This window comes from Amia ocellicauda, chromosome 8 (assembly GCF_036373705.1).
Source record: "Amia ocellicauda isolate fAmiCal2 chromosome 8, fAmiCal2.hap1, whole genome shotgun sequence".
Lineage (NCBI taxonomy): Eukaryota > Metazoa > Chordata > Actinopteri > Amiiformes > Amiidae > Amia > Amia ocellicauda.
The window spans coordinates 44,432,027-44,449,216 of NC_089857.1; the positions used below are offsets into that span (position 1 = coordinate 44,432,027).

The 17,190-nt window shown below is 48.5% G+C and overlaps 1 protein-coding gene across 2 annotated transcripts; it reads left to right on the forward strand.

The window, feature by feature from the left end:
- The first annotated feature begins 2,125 nt into the window (after positions 1 to 2,125).
- On the forward strand, positions 2,126 to 16,606 carry slc71a2a (solute carrier family 71 member 2a). 2 transcript variants are annotated; one of them, XR_010817630.1, is made up of 13 exons: positions 2,126 to 2,288; positions 8,425 to 8,520; positions 9,310 to 9,372; positions 9,818 to 9,945; positions 10,071 to 10,185; positions 10,757 to 10,975; positions 11,163 to 11,276; positions 11,666 to 11,737; positions 11,965 to 12,077; positions 12,763 to 12,860; positions 13,670 to 13,812; positions 13,991 to 15,772; positions 16,135 to 16,606. XR_010817630.1 is itself a non-coding variant. In XM_066711626.1 (12 exons), exons 1-12 carry the CDS (start codon positions 2,250 to 2,252, stop codon positions 14,204 to 14,206), a joined length of 1,416 nt encoding a protein of 471 aa, XP_066567723.1. In that variant the 5' UTR covers positions 2,126 to 2,249; the 3' UTR covers positions 14,207 to 16,606. The 2 variants fall into 2 exon arrangements, 1 of the variants encoding a protein (XP_066567723.1); XM_066711626.1 differs by having other exon boundaries at positions 13,991 to 16,606.
- Positions 16,607 to 17,190: the final 584 nt, after the last annotated feature.

Sequence of the window (17,190 nt, forward strand, 5' to 3'; positions counted from 1 at the left end):
CGACCCACATTATGATCTGGTTTGTGTTGCATCCCCAGCAACAAACATACCTTTATTTATCAGGTAGGCACAGCTTGTCATTTACCTCAGATACGTTTACATACTGTATGTCAGCGCAGAACAGGCTACACAAACGACAGGTGGAATGAATGGATGTCATGAGTTGATTCTGCACATGTTCTTTATGGTTTGTTTGTATTTCTCCCTCCTCCTTTGTGGAAAGCCTACGATGCCAGTTGCGCCATTGCTGAACTCTGCTCCTCAGTGAGTCGGGCTGCTCTTAAAGAGTTATAATACTTCAGATGCATAGGAATCATTGGATCCTTAGTTATTAATGGACACCAAACGAACACGATGGGTCGAATGCCCTCCTCTCGATTGGACACTGTCTAATGTGCTTATGTTCTTATCTTCCCTTCTTAAAAATATAAAACTTTAAATTAAACAAATAATTTAAATGTGAATTAAATAAGGGAGTTAATTTTCACTTTGTAAGGACATGGGGACACATTTATCTTTTATGTGAACCGATCCTTTATTTATTTTTGCAATGAAAATGAATTGTCAAGAGTGTCTACTATCTCTTACTTATATATATTTAAAACATTTTTAGTAGCCATTGAAAATATTGGGCAGAGCAGAATGTGCTCTAATTTACAACAATGTTAGACAGTTGGGTGTTAAAGTAAATATACAGTTTGAGAAAGTGCTTGTATTTGTGTATGTTTTGGATTTTAAATAAGCTAGTCAGCATTGTTCCAGACAATCATATATCACTCTCTCCCGATGTCTGTGCTTGGATGTTGAAACCAAACCTGCCGTTGGAATCAGGGAGTGGGCAGTTTTCAACATAAGGTCATGCAATTTCACCATACTAAAGTCAACTGCAATTATTCACGTTGTGTTCTTCCATCTTGCTCCCAGCATGCAGTGCTGTGCACACTGATGGTGGAATGCAACTTGGCTGATATCATCTGCCTGCAGGCCTCTTCAGTGTCTCAGTTCTCCACCCCACCACTCCACACACACTTGCTGTGTCTCTTAAACAAACACCCTGTCTTTCAAACACCGACACAGACATGCACATGCACAAGCTGTCTCTCTCTCTCTCTCTCTCTCTCTCTCTCACACACACACACACACACACACACATTCAAAGCTAGTGCGCTAATGAATCCCAATTGCTAAGAAACTTGTCTCTCGCACAGTCTCTATCTGCGGACCACAATACGACCTATTGCAACGAACGCCCAATGCGCACATCTGCCCCCTAGTGGTTCTCGATATAGCGACCTACATTAGCCCATCAGATGAGCAGGTTTAAACCCCAGACATGCTCACTGACTACAGCTACGTGGTAAATGCAATGTCTGCAACACTGCTGTAAAACATCTAATTACATGAGTCACTTTTATGAAATGTAGAAGTTGCACCAGTAATAACGTTCAACAGTGACGCATTACATTTGCAAAACTGTAGAGCCATACATATGACCGACATATGCTTTTACAACGTGCAGTCGTTAAATATCGCTTCACAGGATATAGGTTTGTGCAGTATTTGTAATTGCACGAAAAGTTCGGTATTTATTTGGAACTGAGAGATCACTGTACAATGTTTTTTATTGCCACTGCACATGCATGCAGCTGAAGAGACCCCCAGCTGCGGCCCGCACACGCAGCTCTATGACCAGCTGCTGATCTGCACCTCTGAGGCCCGCTTGGATCAGATCAGTTACACCGCAGATGGGGCTGCTCCTCCAGACAGTATCATACAAGCTGTACAGTGAGTCCGCCAGGTGCCACTAAATCGACATGTGAGTCCTTAAACACTGTTACAGTTTAAGGCCATTAGTATTACTATAATTTATAAATGCACTGCATGTAAACAGAAACGCCTCCCCTGACCTAACCCCCTATCCAGCTCTGAATGGTCCCGTCTGGAATGTCGACGTCACGCCCCGAGCGGGCTACGTACTTCCGTCCGGGAGGCGGGCGGCGGCAGGAAGAGAGAGCGCCGTGACGTGGGCTCAGCGCAGCTCGGACTCCATCGGACCCGCACCGCCCGCACTCCGCACCCGGCTCCCCGATCCCCGACCCCCGCGAACGACCCCTGCACTCGGGCACCAACCCAGAGGCACCCTGGAAGAAGCGGCAGGATCGAAGATCTCCACGCAGCATGGATTTTATATAATCCCGGAGCGATGTGAGGAGGCGGGCCCGGAGAAGCAGAGACCGGCCGACCGCATCATGCTGGTGAAGAAGATCATAACGCGGGATGGCAGCTCTGTAAGTGCGGGCTGTGCGGCCTCCACCCCCTCCCCCCGCAGCGCGGAATAAGATGATGATGATGATGATGGTGATGGTGATGGTGATGGTGATGGGTTTGACCGCACTGGGGTTTCTGAAACCGGCCGTCTCTGGCACGGAGGCTCCGGAAGGGGCGGCCAGAAAAGCATCGGGCAGAGCTGAGCCTCGGAGCTGAGCCCGTCCTCCGTGTTTGTACCCTCCGTTTGATGCACGGGATATATATATATATGTGTGTGTGTGTGTGTGTGTGTGTGTGTTTGGGTTATTGTCAAGCCCCCTCTGTCTCTACAGCAGTGGACTGGTGGGGGGACGCATGAGCTACCGTGGCAGGACAGTATGAGGTGTGTGTGTGTGTGTGTGTGAGGTGTGTGTGTATACGGTGTGTACCTGTGTGTGAGGTGTGTGTGTGTATGTGTGAGGTGTGTGTGTATACGGTGTGTGTGTATACATGTGTGAGGTGTTTGTATACGGTGTGTACCTGTGTGTGAGGTGTGTGTGTATATGTGTGAGGTGTGTGTGTATACGGTGTGTACCTGTGTGTGAGGTGTGTGTGTATATGTGTGAGGTGTGTGTGTATACGGTGTGTACCTGTGTGTGAGGTGTGTGTGTATATGTGTGAGGTGTGTGTGTATACGGTGTTACCTGTGTGTGAGGTGTGTGTGTATACGGTGTTACCTGTGTGTGAGGTGTGTGTGTATATGTGTGAGGTGTGTGTGTATACGGTGTGTACCTGTGTGTATATGTGTGAGGTGTGTGTGTATACGGTGTGTATATGGTATGTACCTGATTCGTGAAATCTTGCAGGTTCTAGGCTCCTAGCGTAGCCCTCTGACGGGAGCCCAGTCCAGACACTGGTCAGACTGGTGCTGGAGATGCCCTGCGCTTCTCACCCACACTGCTCTGTGCTGTTCATCTCGGCTTTTACATGCATGCCAGTGGCTTTACTTTAATTGTACCTTCCTACGCGAGGGATTTAGGGTACCAACCTTATAGTCATGATGCACACAGTGTCTCCGATTGCAAATGTTTTGTGAGCTTGAAATGTTCACTTCCACATCGGAGAAGTCAATGAAGGGGTGAATACAGGCATGAAGGTGTATCTGTGCATATTTTACAGGCTGAATATGTCGAGCTTCCTCTTGAACCCAGTCAGTTTTACTGCCTCTCTGTGTGGCTCCAGTAAAGTGCAGGCAGTGAAGCCTGCTTTGTTTGTAGTCGGTTATGTAATCAGCATGTTGCTGTTCGTTACCATTGGGAGCAGAGCCAGCCTGTGCAGGAACACAATTCAGCGTTTTGGCAAATCGGGGTTCGGTTTTACTTCAAGCCTGGCTGAATCCTGTTGTACGGCTCCAGTTTGCGCCTTCTTGGAACATGTCAGCTTGCTGTGAGGTTGTAAATCTGATTGGTTGTAAGGATCTGGCTTTGAAGATGTGCCCAGTGGCATTCAGGCTGTGGGACCCCGGCACTACTGTTGCATTGCACTAAATGGATCAGTCAATCAATGAATACACAAACGCAGGGCCCAGTTCTGGAGGGCCACAGTGTCTTCAGGCTTTCATTCTGTTTGAGCTCTTTTCTAAATTCCTTATGCAAGAAATAATTTGCTTAATGGGAGCTGATAAACAAGATCCTCTCGCACTAATCAGACTGGCTGGGTTGCGGCCCTATTTGTGTGAAACGTGTTTGTATGAAAAGCACTTTGGTTCTGCATGTACATTTAAGCCACAGTACTGAAAATAATAATAATTTCCCAGCCTGTTCATATATTCCTGAAGTGCATCTCTTTTTAGACTTCTGGAGGCACGAAAGGTCAGGTAGCATGTAAACAGTGGGCTTGGGCGTCTGTTCAACGCTGGGAAAATAAAGATGCAGACTAAAAAGGGATGTTACTCCTCTTAACCTCGGCTCAGGGCTGGGTCTGACGTGTGGGCCCGGTGGGCTGGGCTGCTTCCTCCCGGGGGAGGCTGTGGGTTTCGAATAGGAAAGGGGAAGGCGAGCAGGACCCAGCCCTGGCTGTGGAAATATCTCCCAGTGCCACACAAAGATCAACACAGTCTCCCACCCTTCCTGTCCAGTCACCTCTGCGCTCGGGCACCGCTGCCTTTCACGGCCCAGTGGGACCGGCGCTGCCCGGCTTCTGAGACCAGCAGAACTGAAATCAGGGGATACTGAAATAGAAACTTTGAATCTGATATAGATACTTTTCTTCAGTGGCTTAGATTATAAGTAAACAGCCTCAAAAATGAGGAGAGAGACATTAACTTGTGAATGAAGCAGTTAGGGCGTTAAGGTGTTTGTTCAGTGTGTTTGTGTCATACAAGCGATTTGTGAGTAAGACATCTGTATTTTAGAACAGGCTGGTTAAACATCCTCTGAAAGGGACAGGCGATCAAAGCACTTGTATGATTTAAAGTGTCAGCCTGCGAGTATTATCAACTGTAAAGACCTTTTTGTTTACACTCTCCAAACACTTATTTCTAATGTCTTGTTTATTACTGAACTCATGAATGAATTCATATTATCTGTTTAATGCATCTCTGTGTGTCACCTGTTTTTTATTTTGACATAAACCAAACTCTACTGATCGTTTGCTAAATGTAATACAAGGCTCCCATTATCGCTCGCTCGCTCTCATACGTGTATTAAATCAAACATCCAATATATTCTTTGGCATTGGAAGTGAAATCCATTTTCTGACGCTTATAGAGGATGTGTGAATTCGTGTTCCCTTTCTGGTGTGAAAAACTAGTCTAATAGTTCTTGCTGGAGAGACTGACGTTACCAGCGTATCATATTTCTCTGTAATGGTGTTACAGGACTCTGTGCCATTGTGTTTGATGGTATTAAGTTCTTATGCCGTTTAACACTGAATCCAGAGACAGTGTTGGCAGTCAAGCTCATGAAATGGCACTTCTGAGGGGGGTTAACTCACGGTGCCAGATAGATGCACGTCAGGTAGTATTGTTCTAAATTATTAGTACACGTCTAAATAATTCAGGTGTGCTGGCGATCAGTGCAGTGATGGTTCATGCGAATAATGTGACTTTGCCACACCAGCAGAGATCTTGTGGGGACTGAAGGTGCTTTATAAAGATGGTAACTCCCACTGACCGCCAGTGCTGAAGTGTACTGTGGAGTTTGGTTGCTGTGCAGAGGGGGAGAAACAACGGTCACATGCAGCCTTGAAGGCCACAAAGCACGAGACGGCCTGTGCTTTATAGAACAGCGTCATGGTTGTTGCAGGGAGACTCCTGACGCACAGCCGTCTGATTCAGTGCCAGGCATTGTTTCCCACCCACAGACTTTTACGCTGGCTACTGCCAGACCGACCGGCCCGTTCATGAGTGCGTTTAATTTCATTTGAACTTCCCATGTCTGCCCATGCAGATTTTTCTGAAAGCACTGTGTGAAACTCCAGAGCCTTAAACCCCCGTGCGATGGAAGGCTAATGTGTTTCCCTGCGTGGCTGTTTAGGTTCTGCCGTAGAAGAAAAGCCCCTTTCACTTGGCATTTTCCTCCTCCTTAGTGTCCTATGAAAACCCCTGCAATTCAGTGCACGTTTGAAGTGAAACCACTGTGAAATGTAATGATGGAGCAATGCAAACTGAGTAGCGTTCCCTGCCAGAGGGAGAACAAAACGCACAACGATTACAGCCTCTCGCATTGGCCGGAGCTCGTTGGCGATCTTAACGCAGTGGCTGCGCTTTACACGACGGCTCGGGGGTGTAGCAGTTTAACGGAGCTGGCAGTGAAGGTTGCAGACTCTCCACAGTTTGAAGTCTGAGGATATTGACATGTTGTGCAGTAATAATCTCCTGAGGAATTTCAGTCAGCCATGACCTACCACTGGGCCATTTCAAGTGCCTGAGTGTGTGCGCGAAGGGCCTTTCATTTACATGGGTGGCCTTTTCTTGAGAGAATTGTAAAGGCCTATTTACAAAGCAAAGTCATATGCTTTATTATTGTAAAGTTGAATAAGTTAACGCATATAAAACACAGAACATATCAAGCTTTCAGTTTGCATATGAAGAAGCCAAGGCAGCAGTAGCCCTGGTGTTAAGTGTTAGTCAATAAGAACATTGACTGCTTTATTTTTAGGTATTTATAGGATGATTTTCAGATTTTGTAAAGGCTTGAGCTGCAAATGGAGTGATGGAGAGATATGTAAAAGGGAAATGAGATATAAAATATATTCAACATAATGGAGGCAGGGCTACATGTCTTACTAAAATATTGTTATTATCAACAGATATTTCTATTTTTCTTCTGAATTCAATGCTGCCAGTCCTAAAACATCCAGGATCTTGTGTCATTTAGCTTGCTGGAAGTGGGAGAGAGAGGCCTTTTCTTGTGACTGTTGCATGCTGTTACATTCATACACCAGGGAGTCTTAGCGAGTCTTACCTCACCCTCCCCAGGAAAGCACAGGCGATGTCATCGGCCGGGTCTCGGCTCGCTGCACCGGCGCCGCTGGCTCCGGGCAGGTGCAAAACCAATTGAGAGACTGTCGAGCGTGTAGAATGTGTTGGACACGTCACCGGTTCAAATTAATAACTTAGGGGAATTGCTGAATTTTTAAACGCCGGTGTTTTGTTACAGTTTTAAAAATACATGTCGAATAGGAGCAAGACGACTCGGCCTGTAACTTGAGGTGCCTTGAACACCGTAGGAAACGTAGTTGCATAAACGCCCTTTAGCTTTTTGTACGTCATCTTGACATCGTATATTTGATCAACAATGGTTCAACTTCAGCTGTGCAGCGTGTCGCTGGTTTTGAGCATGAGGATTTGTAATGAAACTGGAATAACCACAGCCTACAGTATTGCACTGGTGGTCCTGAGAAGTAGATTTGAAATGAAACCGAAATGTTTTGATAGTGGTTTCAATCTGAAACCCGAAAAGTCTCCGGGAATGAAAATGCAATCTTTACAGTTTGCAGTTGCTGCTGCCTTGAACCTTTTTGCAATTCCCTAAGAGAGAGTGATAGAGTGCACATGGCATCTCGCGTGACTCGGGGACGAGTGACAGTTAACACTTGATCGCTGGAAGTCTCCTGCTGTGATGCAGTTAAACAGTAACTGTCGTGGGTGCGTTCAGTGTTCAACAGCCGATCTGTGTCGGGAAGTTAATTGCAAAAGCTTTTCATATGTGTCTTTAAGGTTTTAGCGTCCTGTTTCTAAGAGACTGATAACATCGTGTTCTATGCACACCGACCAGGGTGTACTGAGCGATCACTGTGCTCTCCAGATAGAGAACCGATATTCTTTCTTCTGAAGTTAATGTCATTTTTTTGGCTAAGTGTGAGAAACTGCTTTTATTTTAAGCGTCTGTGTGGGATGCTGTGTCTGTGACCAGTGTGAATTAGCTCTCCGTCTGCCCAGAGGATCAGCTGGGTGTTTGCAACATTATAACCACATCTTGTGTCATCAGTGTAATTTTTAAACTTTGCAACAGGCTGTTTGGCAAACAGTGTGAGGACAAGAAACTTTGGATCTGAGTTTAACCTTTTTTTTTTTAATGACCGTTATGTTTTATGGTTTTCTCTAGTATGGCTGAAGCATTTAATGAAAACATACCCTGATTGTATCGGAAAAAAACAGGCACTGTCACCAGCTGAGCAGTTTTCGTGGTAAAAGCAATTCTTACAGTTGTTTGAGAATCATAATTAGTGACAATATTTGTAGTAAATAATGACAACCTTCCATGAGTGCCATATGGCAGTAACACAAAGAAGCACTCGGACCGAACGCTTGTGATCGTGCCCTGAACCCAAACGTGCTCCGGCAGCCGTTTAGGGCTGGGCAGCGGACAGACAGAACCGTGTGCCGGCTCTACGAGCGCAGCTTGACCGGAGGTTCTTCGCGTCGTGCAGGGAAACTAAGATGCAGCATCTTAACGGGCAACCGTGTGAATGGAAACCGTGAGCAACGCGGAGCCAAGGTGTGGCTTGTGCGCAACGTCATGTGCTGCTCCCACGCATCTGATTCAGTGCGTTGTGGTGTGTGTGGTGGGGGGGGTTGAGTGTGTGCTTTGCTAATTTTGCACTAGTTGTTTGCAGTGTGTGCATTGTCATATTTCAGATGCCATGATCTGTTGTTCCTCTCTCTCTCCACAGCATCAGGGCATTGGAAATGCCAGCGTCACCCATGCGGTGATCGTCATTTTCCTGGAGTTCTTCGCCTGGGGTTTGTTAACGACTCCGATGCTCACTGTGAGTGCCGCCGGCCCCGAGGTTCGGGTTCACGTGACCCTGAAATGTTTAAATGGAAGCATGAATGAATGATGAATCTTGTGTACAGATATCTTCTGAACATCAACCACAAGCAGAAGTTTCGGTTTCCTCCTGCTTTAGGCTCACACACTGGGGAAATACTCTCCTTCACGGTTGCTCTCTTGGGACACTGATAATCAATCAGTCAATCAATTTGTATCTGTTATAGCGCCCTTTGCAAGGCTGCACACAATACAACAATATAAGTTATTTACAACAAAATGTAAAAATAAAAATAACAGGAGAGAGAAACAAAAGCTCCCACAGAATGACAGACGGCTGTAGGAGAAAATAAATCTCCAGGGGCCCAGGCTTAATTGTTCCCCCCCCTCCAGGCAGTGTAAACACAAACAGGCAGTGAGATCAGAGAGGTCTCCTGTGATGTCACTGTCTTCCTTCTGGGAAGGCCTTTGGGGGGGCGCGTACAATCTCATCCATTCTCAGGGGAGAGGTGCCTCATCTGAGGGTCTCTGTTTTTAGATGGGGGACAATACAACCATCAGTTTGATGACCGTGCCGTCCCTGCAAAGTCATCCGTGCCGTACTGTGGAGCGTAGGGTGGCAGTGTGGGCATGTCTTGCTCTTGCTTGCTATTTAAAATATGCCTGTTTCTCCCAGACGAGGCGTTGCAGCATAAAGATGGTAATTCACACCAAATAAAACCATGAACAATTAAAAACCGAATGAATGGAAAGATTACATTGTCTTAAAATTTCGTCTTTCGTCTAGGTCCTTCACGAGACATTCCCACAGCATACCTTCTTGATGAATGGGCTGATACAAGGTGTGAAGGTAAGAGAGCCCCATGCCGTTATCACGTGTGTTGTTCATCCACCCGGAGCACGCGTGTGGCACCGCCCCGTCTACACGACCCGCTCGGCCGATTAAAATTCCTGTCTGAGCCGCGGCAAGAACCTCCGCTCGAGCCAGCGCTTATGTTCCTACAAGATTAGCATCAACAGTCATGTGAAGAAACCCTTGTTCTCAGGAATCCCACTTCCAGGCCCTGGACTTATTGAAGCTTAGGGAATTATTATTATTTTATACAAGAAGATTTTAAAATAAATAACTTTCCTGCACCATGATGCACTAACTAATATAACTCAAATAAGACTGGATGGGAAAGGAAGACCCTTTTTGTGTTGTTGTTGTGTTTTGAATGCCAAAGATCTGCGCTGGCCGCCGAGCACTCGCTCCGATCTAACCTTTGACCTCTGACCTTGTGTGCCGTGGCCAGGGCTTCCTGTCGTTCATGAGCGCCCCTCTGATCGGCGCACTGTCGGACGTGTGGGGCCGCAAGTCCTTCCTGCTTGTCACCGTGTTCTTCACCTGCATCCCCATCCCCCTGATGAGGATCAGCCCCTGGTGAGAGCGCCGCCCCCGCGCCGCCGCCGTCTGAGAGCTGTGGTCACGTTTTATCTCTTATAATGTCATATCTGTCCGGCTGGGCTGCTCTGACCTGCGCCTTCCGTATTTGCCTCTGTCCCCAGGTGGTACTTTGCCATGATTTCTGTGTCTGGAGTCTTTTCTGTCACCTTCTCGGTCATCTTTGCGTACGTGGCTGACGTCACCCAGGAACACGAGAGGAGTACGGCCTACGGACTGGTGAGGCGATGCTCCCATCCCTGAAGTCCCCGTTCATTAAAATAAGCAACTTAAAGAAGTCCTAGTGGATTCAGAAGTTCTGTAGATAGATCAATTATTTGTATAGCGTCCTTCGCAGTGTAACCACAGAGCGCTTAAAGAGTGGTAAACCTACTGTAACAGACATACAGCTAAATAAAAGCAAGAATGAATAAAATAAACCAACATTAAATAAACCATTGCTCATTAGATTAGATCAGGCACATTGTTTGTTTTCTTGCACTGTAAAGAAAGAAGGAAAGGAGGGAGGGGGGGTTTTGTAATATGTTCTTCAGTTTATAATTATTATAGTCTAAGAGTTAGTCTATTATTTCCCCTTTCCTGGAAACTGATGCAGTTTGCAGCAGTCCAGGGCTCCACTCAGACCAGTGTGCCGTCCTGTGACGGGATCCTTATTTCCACTGAGAACTAAATCGGCCTCCCTCTCCACTTGCTCCACACGGCCTCTGCTCGTGTGTGTGACGTGAGCACTTGTGATGCCGGGCATGTGGACGTGTGTGGATCTCTGCATTCACCCTTTCCTCCTCCTCAGGTATCTGCCACGTTTGCCGCCAGTCTGGTGACGAGCCCGGCCATCGGCGCCTACCTGTCGGCCAACTATGGGGACAACCTGGTGGTGCTGGTGGCCACGATCGTCGCTCTGGTGGACATCTGCTTCATCCTGCTGGCTGTGCCCGAGTCGCTGCCCGAGAAGATGAGGCCGGCTTCGTGGGGGGCGCCCATCTCCTGGGAGCAGGCCGATCCCTTTGCCGTAAATATGTTTGTTTCTGTGGTTGAAGAAGGGAGCAGGCACAGGTTGATTGTAAGACGGAGGGAACTAGGAGAGCCTGTTAGTTCACCCTTAATTGCCCGAGCGCACGTCCTTGTCCCATCGAACGAGCTTCTGACTGTGCCCAGGTCCCCGAGCGTCTGACCGGTCTGTTTCTCCTGCCTTCCAGTCGCTGAAGAAGGTGGGCAAGGACTCCACGGTGCTGCTCATCTGCATCACAGTCTTCCTGTCCTACCTGCCGGAGGCCGGGCAGTACTCCAGCTTCTTCCTCTACCTGAGACAGGTGAGTGACTGGAACCCCCTTCCCTCCTGCCTGACCGGGTCACACAGGGGCATGCTCTGGTCTGGAGCTGCTCGTTGTGCTCGAGGTCACTTTTGAAACTGAAGGGAAAGATTTTAGTCCTTGTTGGAAGGAACGCAATGAATAGGAGTCTTTTATAGGTTCAGGATCTTCTGTTGAGGTCGTTAGATTATATTTATAATGATTTCCACGTGGGTCCTGTGGTTTGACGCTGATTTAATATCTGCACGATGCCGGGGTCGTGCTGGAGTGGGCAGCCCTGTGTTTGCGTTCGGTTCTGTTTTAAGGGCATGTGGGGAGAACTGAGAGCAGTGATTTAAAAAGGTGTGTGTCTTTCTCTCTCTCTCCCTCTCCCTCTCTTTCTCTCTCAGGTAATCGGCTTCTCCTCGACCACCATCGCCGCTTTTATCGCCGTGGTGGGGATCCTCTCCATCATAGCCCAGGTGATTCCCTTTCTCCTCCACTCCCCGTCATTTCATTTCTCCTTTCCTAGAGAAGCGCTCCTGCCAGTGAAGCGCCGACGGCTGGTTTATGCATCAGTGTGTGTTGCGTGTTAGCGGTGCCAGCGCAGAGCCCGTGCTCCTCCTGTACCGTGTTGACGTGCGACTCGTGCGCAGTGAAGCGTGTCCGTATCTCTCTCACACGCGCTCTGCTCTGCTCGCCTCCACAGACAGTGTTTCTCAGCATGCTGATGAAGTCGCTGGGGAACAAGAACACGGTGCTGTTGGGCCTGGGCTTCCAGATGCTGCAGCTGGCCTGGTACGGGTTCGGGTCCGAGCCTTGGTAAGTGCCCTTGCTCGCCCTGAGGGGTCTTTATTGATTGGTTTGTTAGTACAAGATCCCTTTTCACTGTGAGGAAAAACATAAACCGGAGAGAGAGGAGGCTGTAGTTCATGTGCAGCCGTGTGATGTATGGCTGGATGCTGCGATGCCAGGGCCGGTTTTTGGGACTCGGAGCAGTCAGAGCGGACAAGAGCAGCGCCTGGGTTTCAGCGCAGGAGGCCCTGAGGGAGATCTGACACAGTGGCTCTGGTTACATAAGTGCAGGAACATCCAAGGACAGCCCGTCCGCCGGGGAGGGCGACTGAACACACGGCTCGGCCCCCCGGAGCGCGTGTGTGCGCGCCTGTGTGTGCGCGCCTGTGTGTGCGCGCCTGTGTGTGCGCGCCTGTGTGTGCGTGCCTGTGTGTGCGCGCCTGTGTGTGCGCGCCTGCTGCCGCGCTCGGGTTGGGTGAAGCCTGTGTGGTTTTATGGAAGTCCGTGATGGCTGTCTCAGGCCAGAGCAGCCATATTAACAAAACCAGCAAAAATAAACGCATTATAATAATAATAATAATCCCTTCCCATCCATTAATACAAAGTCGTTATTAAGCGGGTGACCACTTTTATGCCTGTTTGTTGTTGCCCCGTGTGATCAGAGCGTGCTGGTCTCTGGTGTGCCTCCGTAACCCACCTCTCTGTCCCGCAGGATGATGTGGGCGGCGGGAGCCGTGGCGGCCATGTCCAGCATCACCTTCCCAGCGGTCAGCGCCCTGGTGTCCCGCAGCGCGGAGCCTGACCAGCAGGGTGAGGACAGGGTGGTGTGTTTGTGTGTGTGTGTCCCGAACGGGGGGGTGGGGGGTCTCCGTTCTGTGCTTTTGGTTCCACCTGAGAACGATCTCTGTTCCTCTTGCGGACGGAGGGAACGAGAACCTGAATAATGTCAGGTCTGCAGTGGACGGGAATTGAGTCCTGCTAGCGTTAAAAAAATACATAAACATTGTTTATCTATGAGTTTATTATGCAAACTGGGGGTGAACTGAATGTTTTTACTAAAAGGTTGTATGAATTACTATTTGTTTATGTACTTATTGAGCTTAAACAATAAAGATTATTCTTGCTTGTTTTAGACCACAGCACCATCTAGTGTCTGGAATAGGAGTGATTTAAATTCTCTGCGCAGTAGCAGTTTCAGACAAAAGAACATAGTGTCCAATCGAGAGGAGCCCATTCGCCCCATCGTGCTCGTTTGGTGTCCATTAATAACTAAGTGATCAAGGATCCTATCCAGTCTGTTTTTGAATGTTCCCACATTGTCTCTTCAGCCACATCGCTGGGGAGTTTGTTCAGATTGTGACGCCTCTCTGTGTGAAGAAGTGTCTCCTGTTTTCTGTCTTGAATGCCTTGAAGCCCAATTTCCATTTGTGTCCCCGGGTGCGTGTGTCCCTGCTGATCTGGAAAAGCTCCTCTGGTTTGAATGTCTCTCAGTAGGACATTCCCTTCAGACCTGGAATAAGTCTGGTTGCTCTCCTCTGAACTGCCTCTAGAGCAGCAATATCTTTCTTGAAGAGTGGAGCCCAGAGCTGAGAGACTGAGAGTCCTGTTGTCTCCCCCAGGTGTGGTCCAGGGCATGATCACCGGCATCAGAGGCCTGTGCAACGGCCTGGGCCCGGCGCTGTACGGCTTCATCTTCTTCATGTTCAACGTGGAGCTGAACGAGATCGACCCAACCACGGCCGTGCAGGCCCCTCCGGACGAGGTGTGTGGAGCGCGGGGTTCATGTGGGGTGGGGGGCTTGCTGGGCTGGGCTGTGATCGCCGGCCATGCCCCCGACTTCTGTCGCAGGGTGTTGGCGGATCCTGTGAGGAGAGAGGATCCGCTGGGGGTTTTCTGGCATCGCGCAGCTCCCTCTCACCGCCGTGTCTTTCCCTCCGCAGAAAGCCATCCTCTCCGGCCCGCCCTTCCTCTTTGGCGCCTGCGCGGTCCTCCTCGCCTTCCTGGTGGCCTTATTCATCCCTGAGCACGGCAGCCCGGTGGCCAAGGCTTGCGGCGGCCGCAAGCACAGTACCGGTGCCGGCGGCCCCCAGAGCATGGCGCCCCTGCCTGGCAGCGACGAGGACGTCGAGCCCCTGCTGCAGGACAGCACCGTGTGACCACACCCCCCCCGTCCTCTGACTCCCCCCCCCCTCCCGCCGAGGAGGACCGGACCGGGACGAGCGGGTCTGTGGCCCGAGGAGACGGAGATGGCCAGTGCTTGGGTCTCTTTCCTTTCGGTCGACCCCGCGCCTCCGTGGAGAAGTCCTGGGCGCTTCCCACGCCGGTCTGCATCGTTCCTTTGAGATTTATCATCGTTAAGATTTATTATTGTTATTGTTATTGTTCTGATAAAGAATATTCTGGCTTTTTTTAGTTCTTATTTGGACGAGTGACGGGGCGTGTCTCTGCGTCCCAGTACCCAGCCTGCGCTCTGAACAAAGCACAGTCTCGTCCTCACTGGCCAGGAAGGCTCTGGTTCCTGTCCCAGCGCCTCGTTGTTGTCCTGGGGTTGTTTCGTATTTCTTTTTGAGCCTGGGACGGGTTGTGGCAGTCGTTCTCTCCCGCTGAACAACACGCCTCTCTCGCACGGAGCCCCACGCCGGTCCACGAGAGTCGTTCTATAAAGACCAGAGCGAATGCGCTCAGCGCAGGGCGGGGTCGTTCGAGTTCAGTTTGCGTGGAAACTGTTCGAGGCGACTTCTCCGACTTCTGTCCTGCAGCCGGCCCCCGTAGTCCCCCGAATATAAACGACCAGCCGCAGGTTGGCTGCGCTGGTGTGTTTCTCTGTCCCGGCAGACCAGAGCATCTGGAACTGGAGCACTGCTGCTTTAAAAACAACCCTCGTCGAATCGCGCATAAGACTAATTGTGTGAATTTCCTGAGGTATGGGGTGAAATGGGTATTTTAAAACAGATTTTAGTATTATTATTATTTCGTATGTTGGTGTTCTGGCAGAATTGATGGACTTTTGTTTTAAATATTCTACAGTATTGTAGATCACCAGGTTGTAAACCGTAGTAGGATTTTTTAAGATTGCTTCTGATCACTAAAAACAGACTTTAAGAACAACTGACTCATCATTGAACTGAATTAAATAGATGGATGATTAATCTATTTTCTTTTTAAATCTTGGAAAAAATCTGCAGGCAAAAAACCCCAATATTTCACCAGCTACCTCAGCGTCAAATCTTCTATTCCCACGTCTCTCACTTACTTTGGTTGCCTTTTATACTTTACACTTATTTATGGTTGCTTTGTAAATGAGGCGCACTTGTTCTTGCAAACTGAACTTTTCAGCTCTGCCTGAACATTCAAACTATGCAGGAAGAAACGTGTATATATAGAGAATAACCAGTTGAATTTCCTCTCTGCTGCTCGTGTAAGAGAGCAGGTGTGGCTGTCCATCGTGTTTTCCCTCTTGCTGTTACAGACGTGCGACCCCGGATCTGAAAACCCGTCCCCCCCGTTTCCTTCCGGTGTCCCTCGCGCTCCGTGAACCGCAGACTCGCGTGTTTCTCCCCACGCCTGCGCGGCGCCGCGTTGTCGTCCATATAGGAGCCTCGACAGGACGGCGTCGCTTCCTCCGGTTCAGATGGGCCGGCGGCGTCGGTCAGTTCTGCGCACCTTCAGTCGCCCGCTCGGCAGCACACGGAAACGTCCTGCAACGTGAATTCAGTTTACAGGTGCATTTTTTAAATGTTTGGAACCATATCTTCCCTAAAGTTAAATATATAATGTCCCCACCCCTAAAAACTATATCTAACATGTATACAACGATATCGGAAGTAAAATGAAATGACTACAATTATCATTAAATTCGAGAATTTTACTTAACCGTTGTTTGACATCTGATGCGTTCATGGCTGCGCTGCTGTCACGCTAACATTGACGCACAACTGGTTTCAGGTTCCAGTTGATATTTTTATATCTCTATTATTGTACCTGACCTGTAACAGTAGGAGAATGTTCTGTTGAATTCTGTGTTTTCCACAGGTTTGTATTGGATTGTAATGTATTTCAGACCTAATTTATTTTACATTTCCAGAAAGCTATATTTTTGGAACGGAGTTTTAAATTCTGACCCATCTGAACAATCGGCTCTTTTGGCGTTCGGACGCGGCGCAGGGCATGTGTGTGAGGGTCGCTGCGCTGTGTCCGGTGTGCTGCGCCTGGTGTGCTGCGTCCGACCGGGTCTTCTTAAATACCGAACCCGGGCTCTCGTGAAGAGGAGTTGGCCGGGCGGCGCGGCGCTCGATCTTGTTCTGCGTCGGCGCAGTTCCGGACGCGTTTACTTGCAGTACACTGCATCTCTTTGAATTCATATTCAAATGTGCCTAAAGTGTAAACATGTAAATATAAAATGCAAAAAAAGAGGAGGAAATATTTATTATATTGTACATGGAGCAGCTGTTTACGAAATGAGTTTTTAACACTGCGAATGATGTGTACATGGCTACATATTTGTAATTGCTCTGTTTCGTCTTGAAAAAGCTGCAATAATAAAAAGAGAAAATTAATCTTGTCTGAAGTCCTTTGATGGAAAGTGCTGAACTGTCCACAGGATGGCAGTGCAGCCACGTCTGATGTTCCACACACACGGCTGCCGTTTACAATCTGAACTTCCAGCGACAGACCCGGCACTGCAGTGTATTTGTATCATGTGCCGCAGTCAGTGAAAGGCAAAAATATGACTGCTGACTTTTTTAAGAATGGAAAAAATGACCCTTAAATGCACATCGGGGGAGGAAATGTTGTTGACGATCCTCTTGCTCGTTTCATTTAATCTGTTCAGCCTTAAAAGTTCTGTATGTGCCACAGTAGTGTCATTGGAAGAGGTTTAAATCCAACCCAGATCTGTTTCTACTGTGATCCACACTGGAGGAATAGGGGCCTGGTTTTCACTGGTTCCTACCACGTCCTCCAAAGCCAAACCACTGATAACTGACCAAGCTAAGTTCATTTCCACCTATTTATTTTGAATGGCCTGAGCACAGTGTTGTGGATGTTTGGAAATTCCTCTCTGAGCCTTTTCTAGACGCGCTCTGAGTCTGACCTCTGTGGCTCCTAGGCCATGTGTGAACAGGTTCCCCTCTGCCCCCGC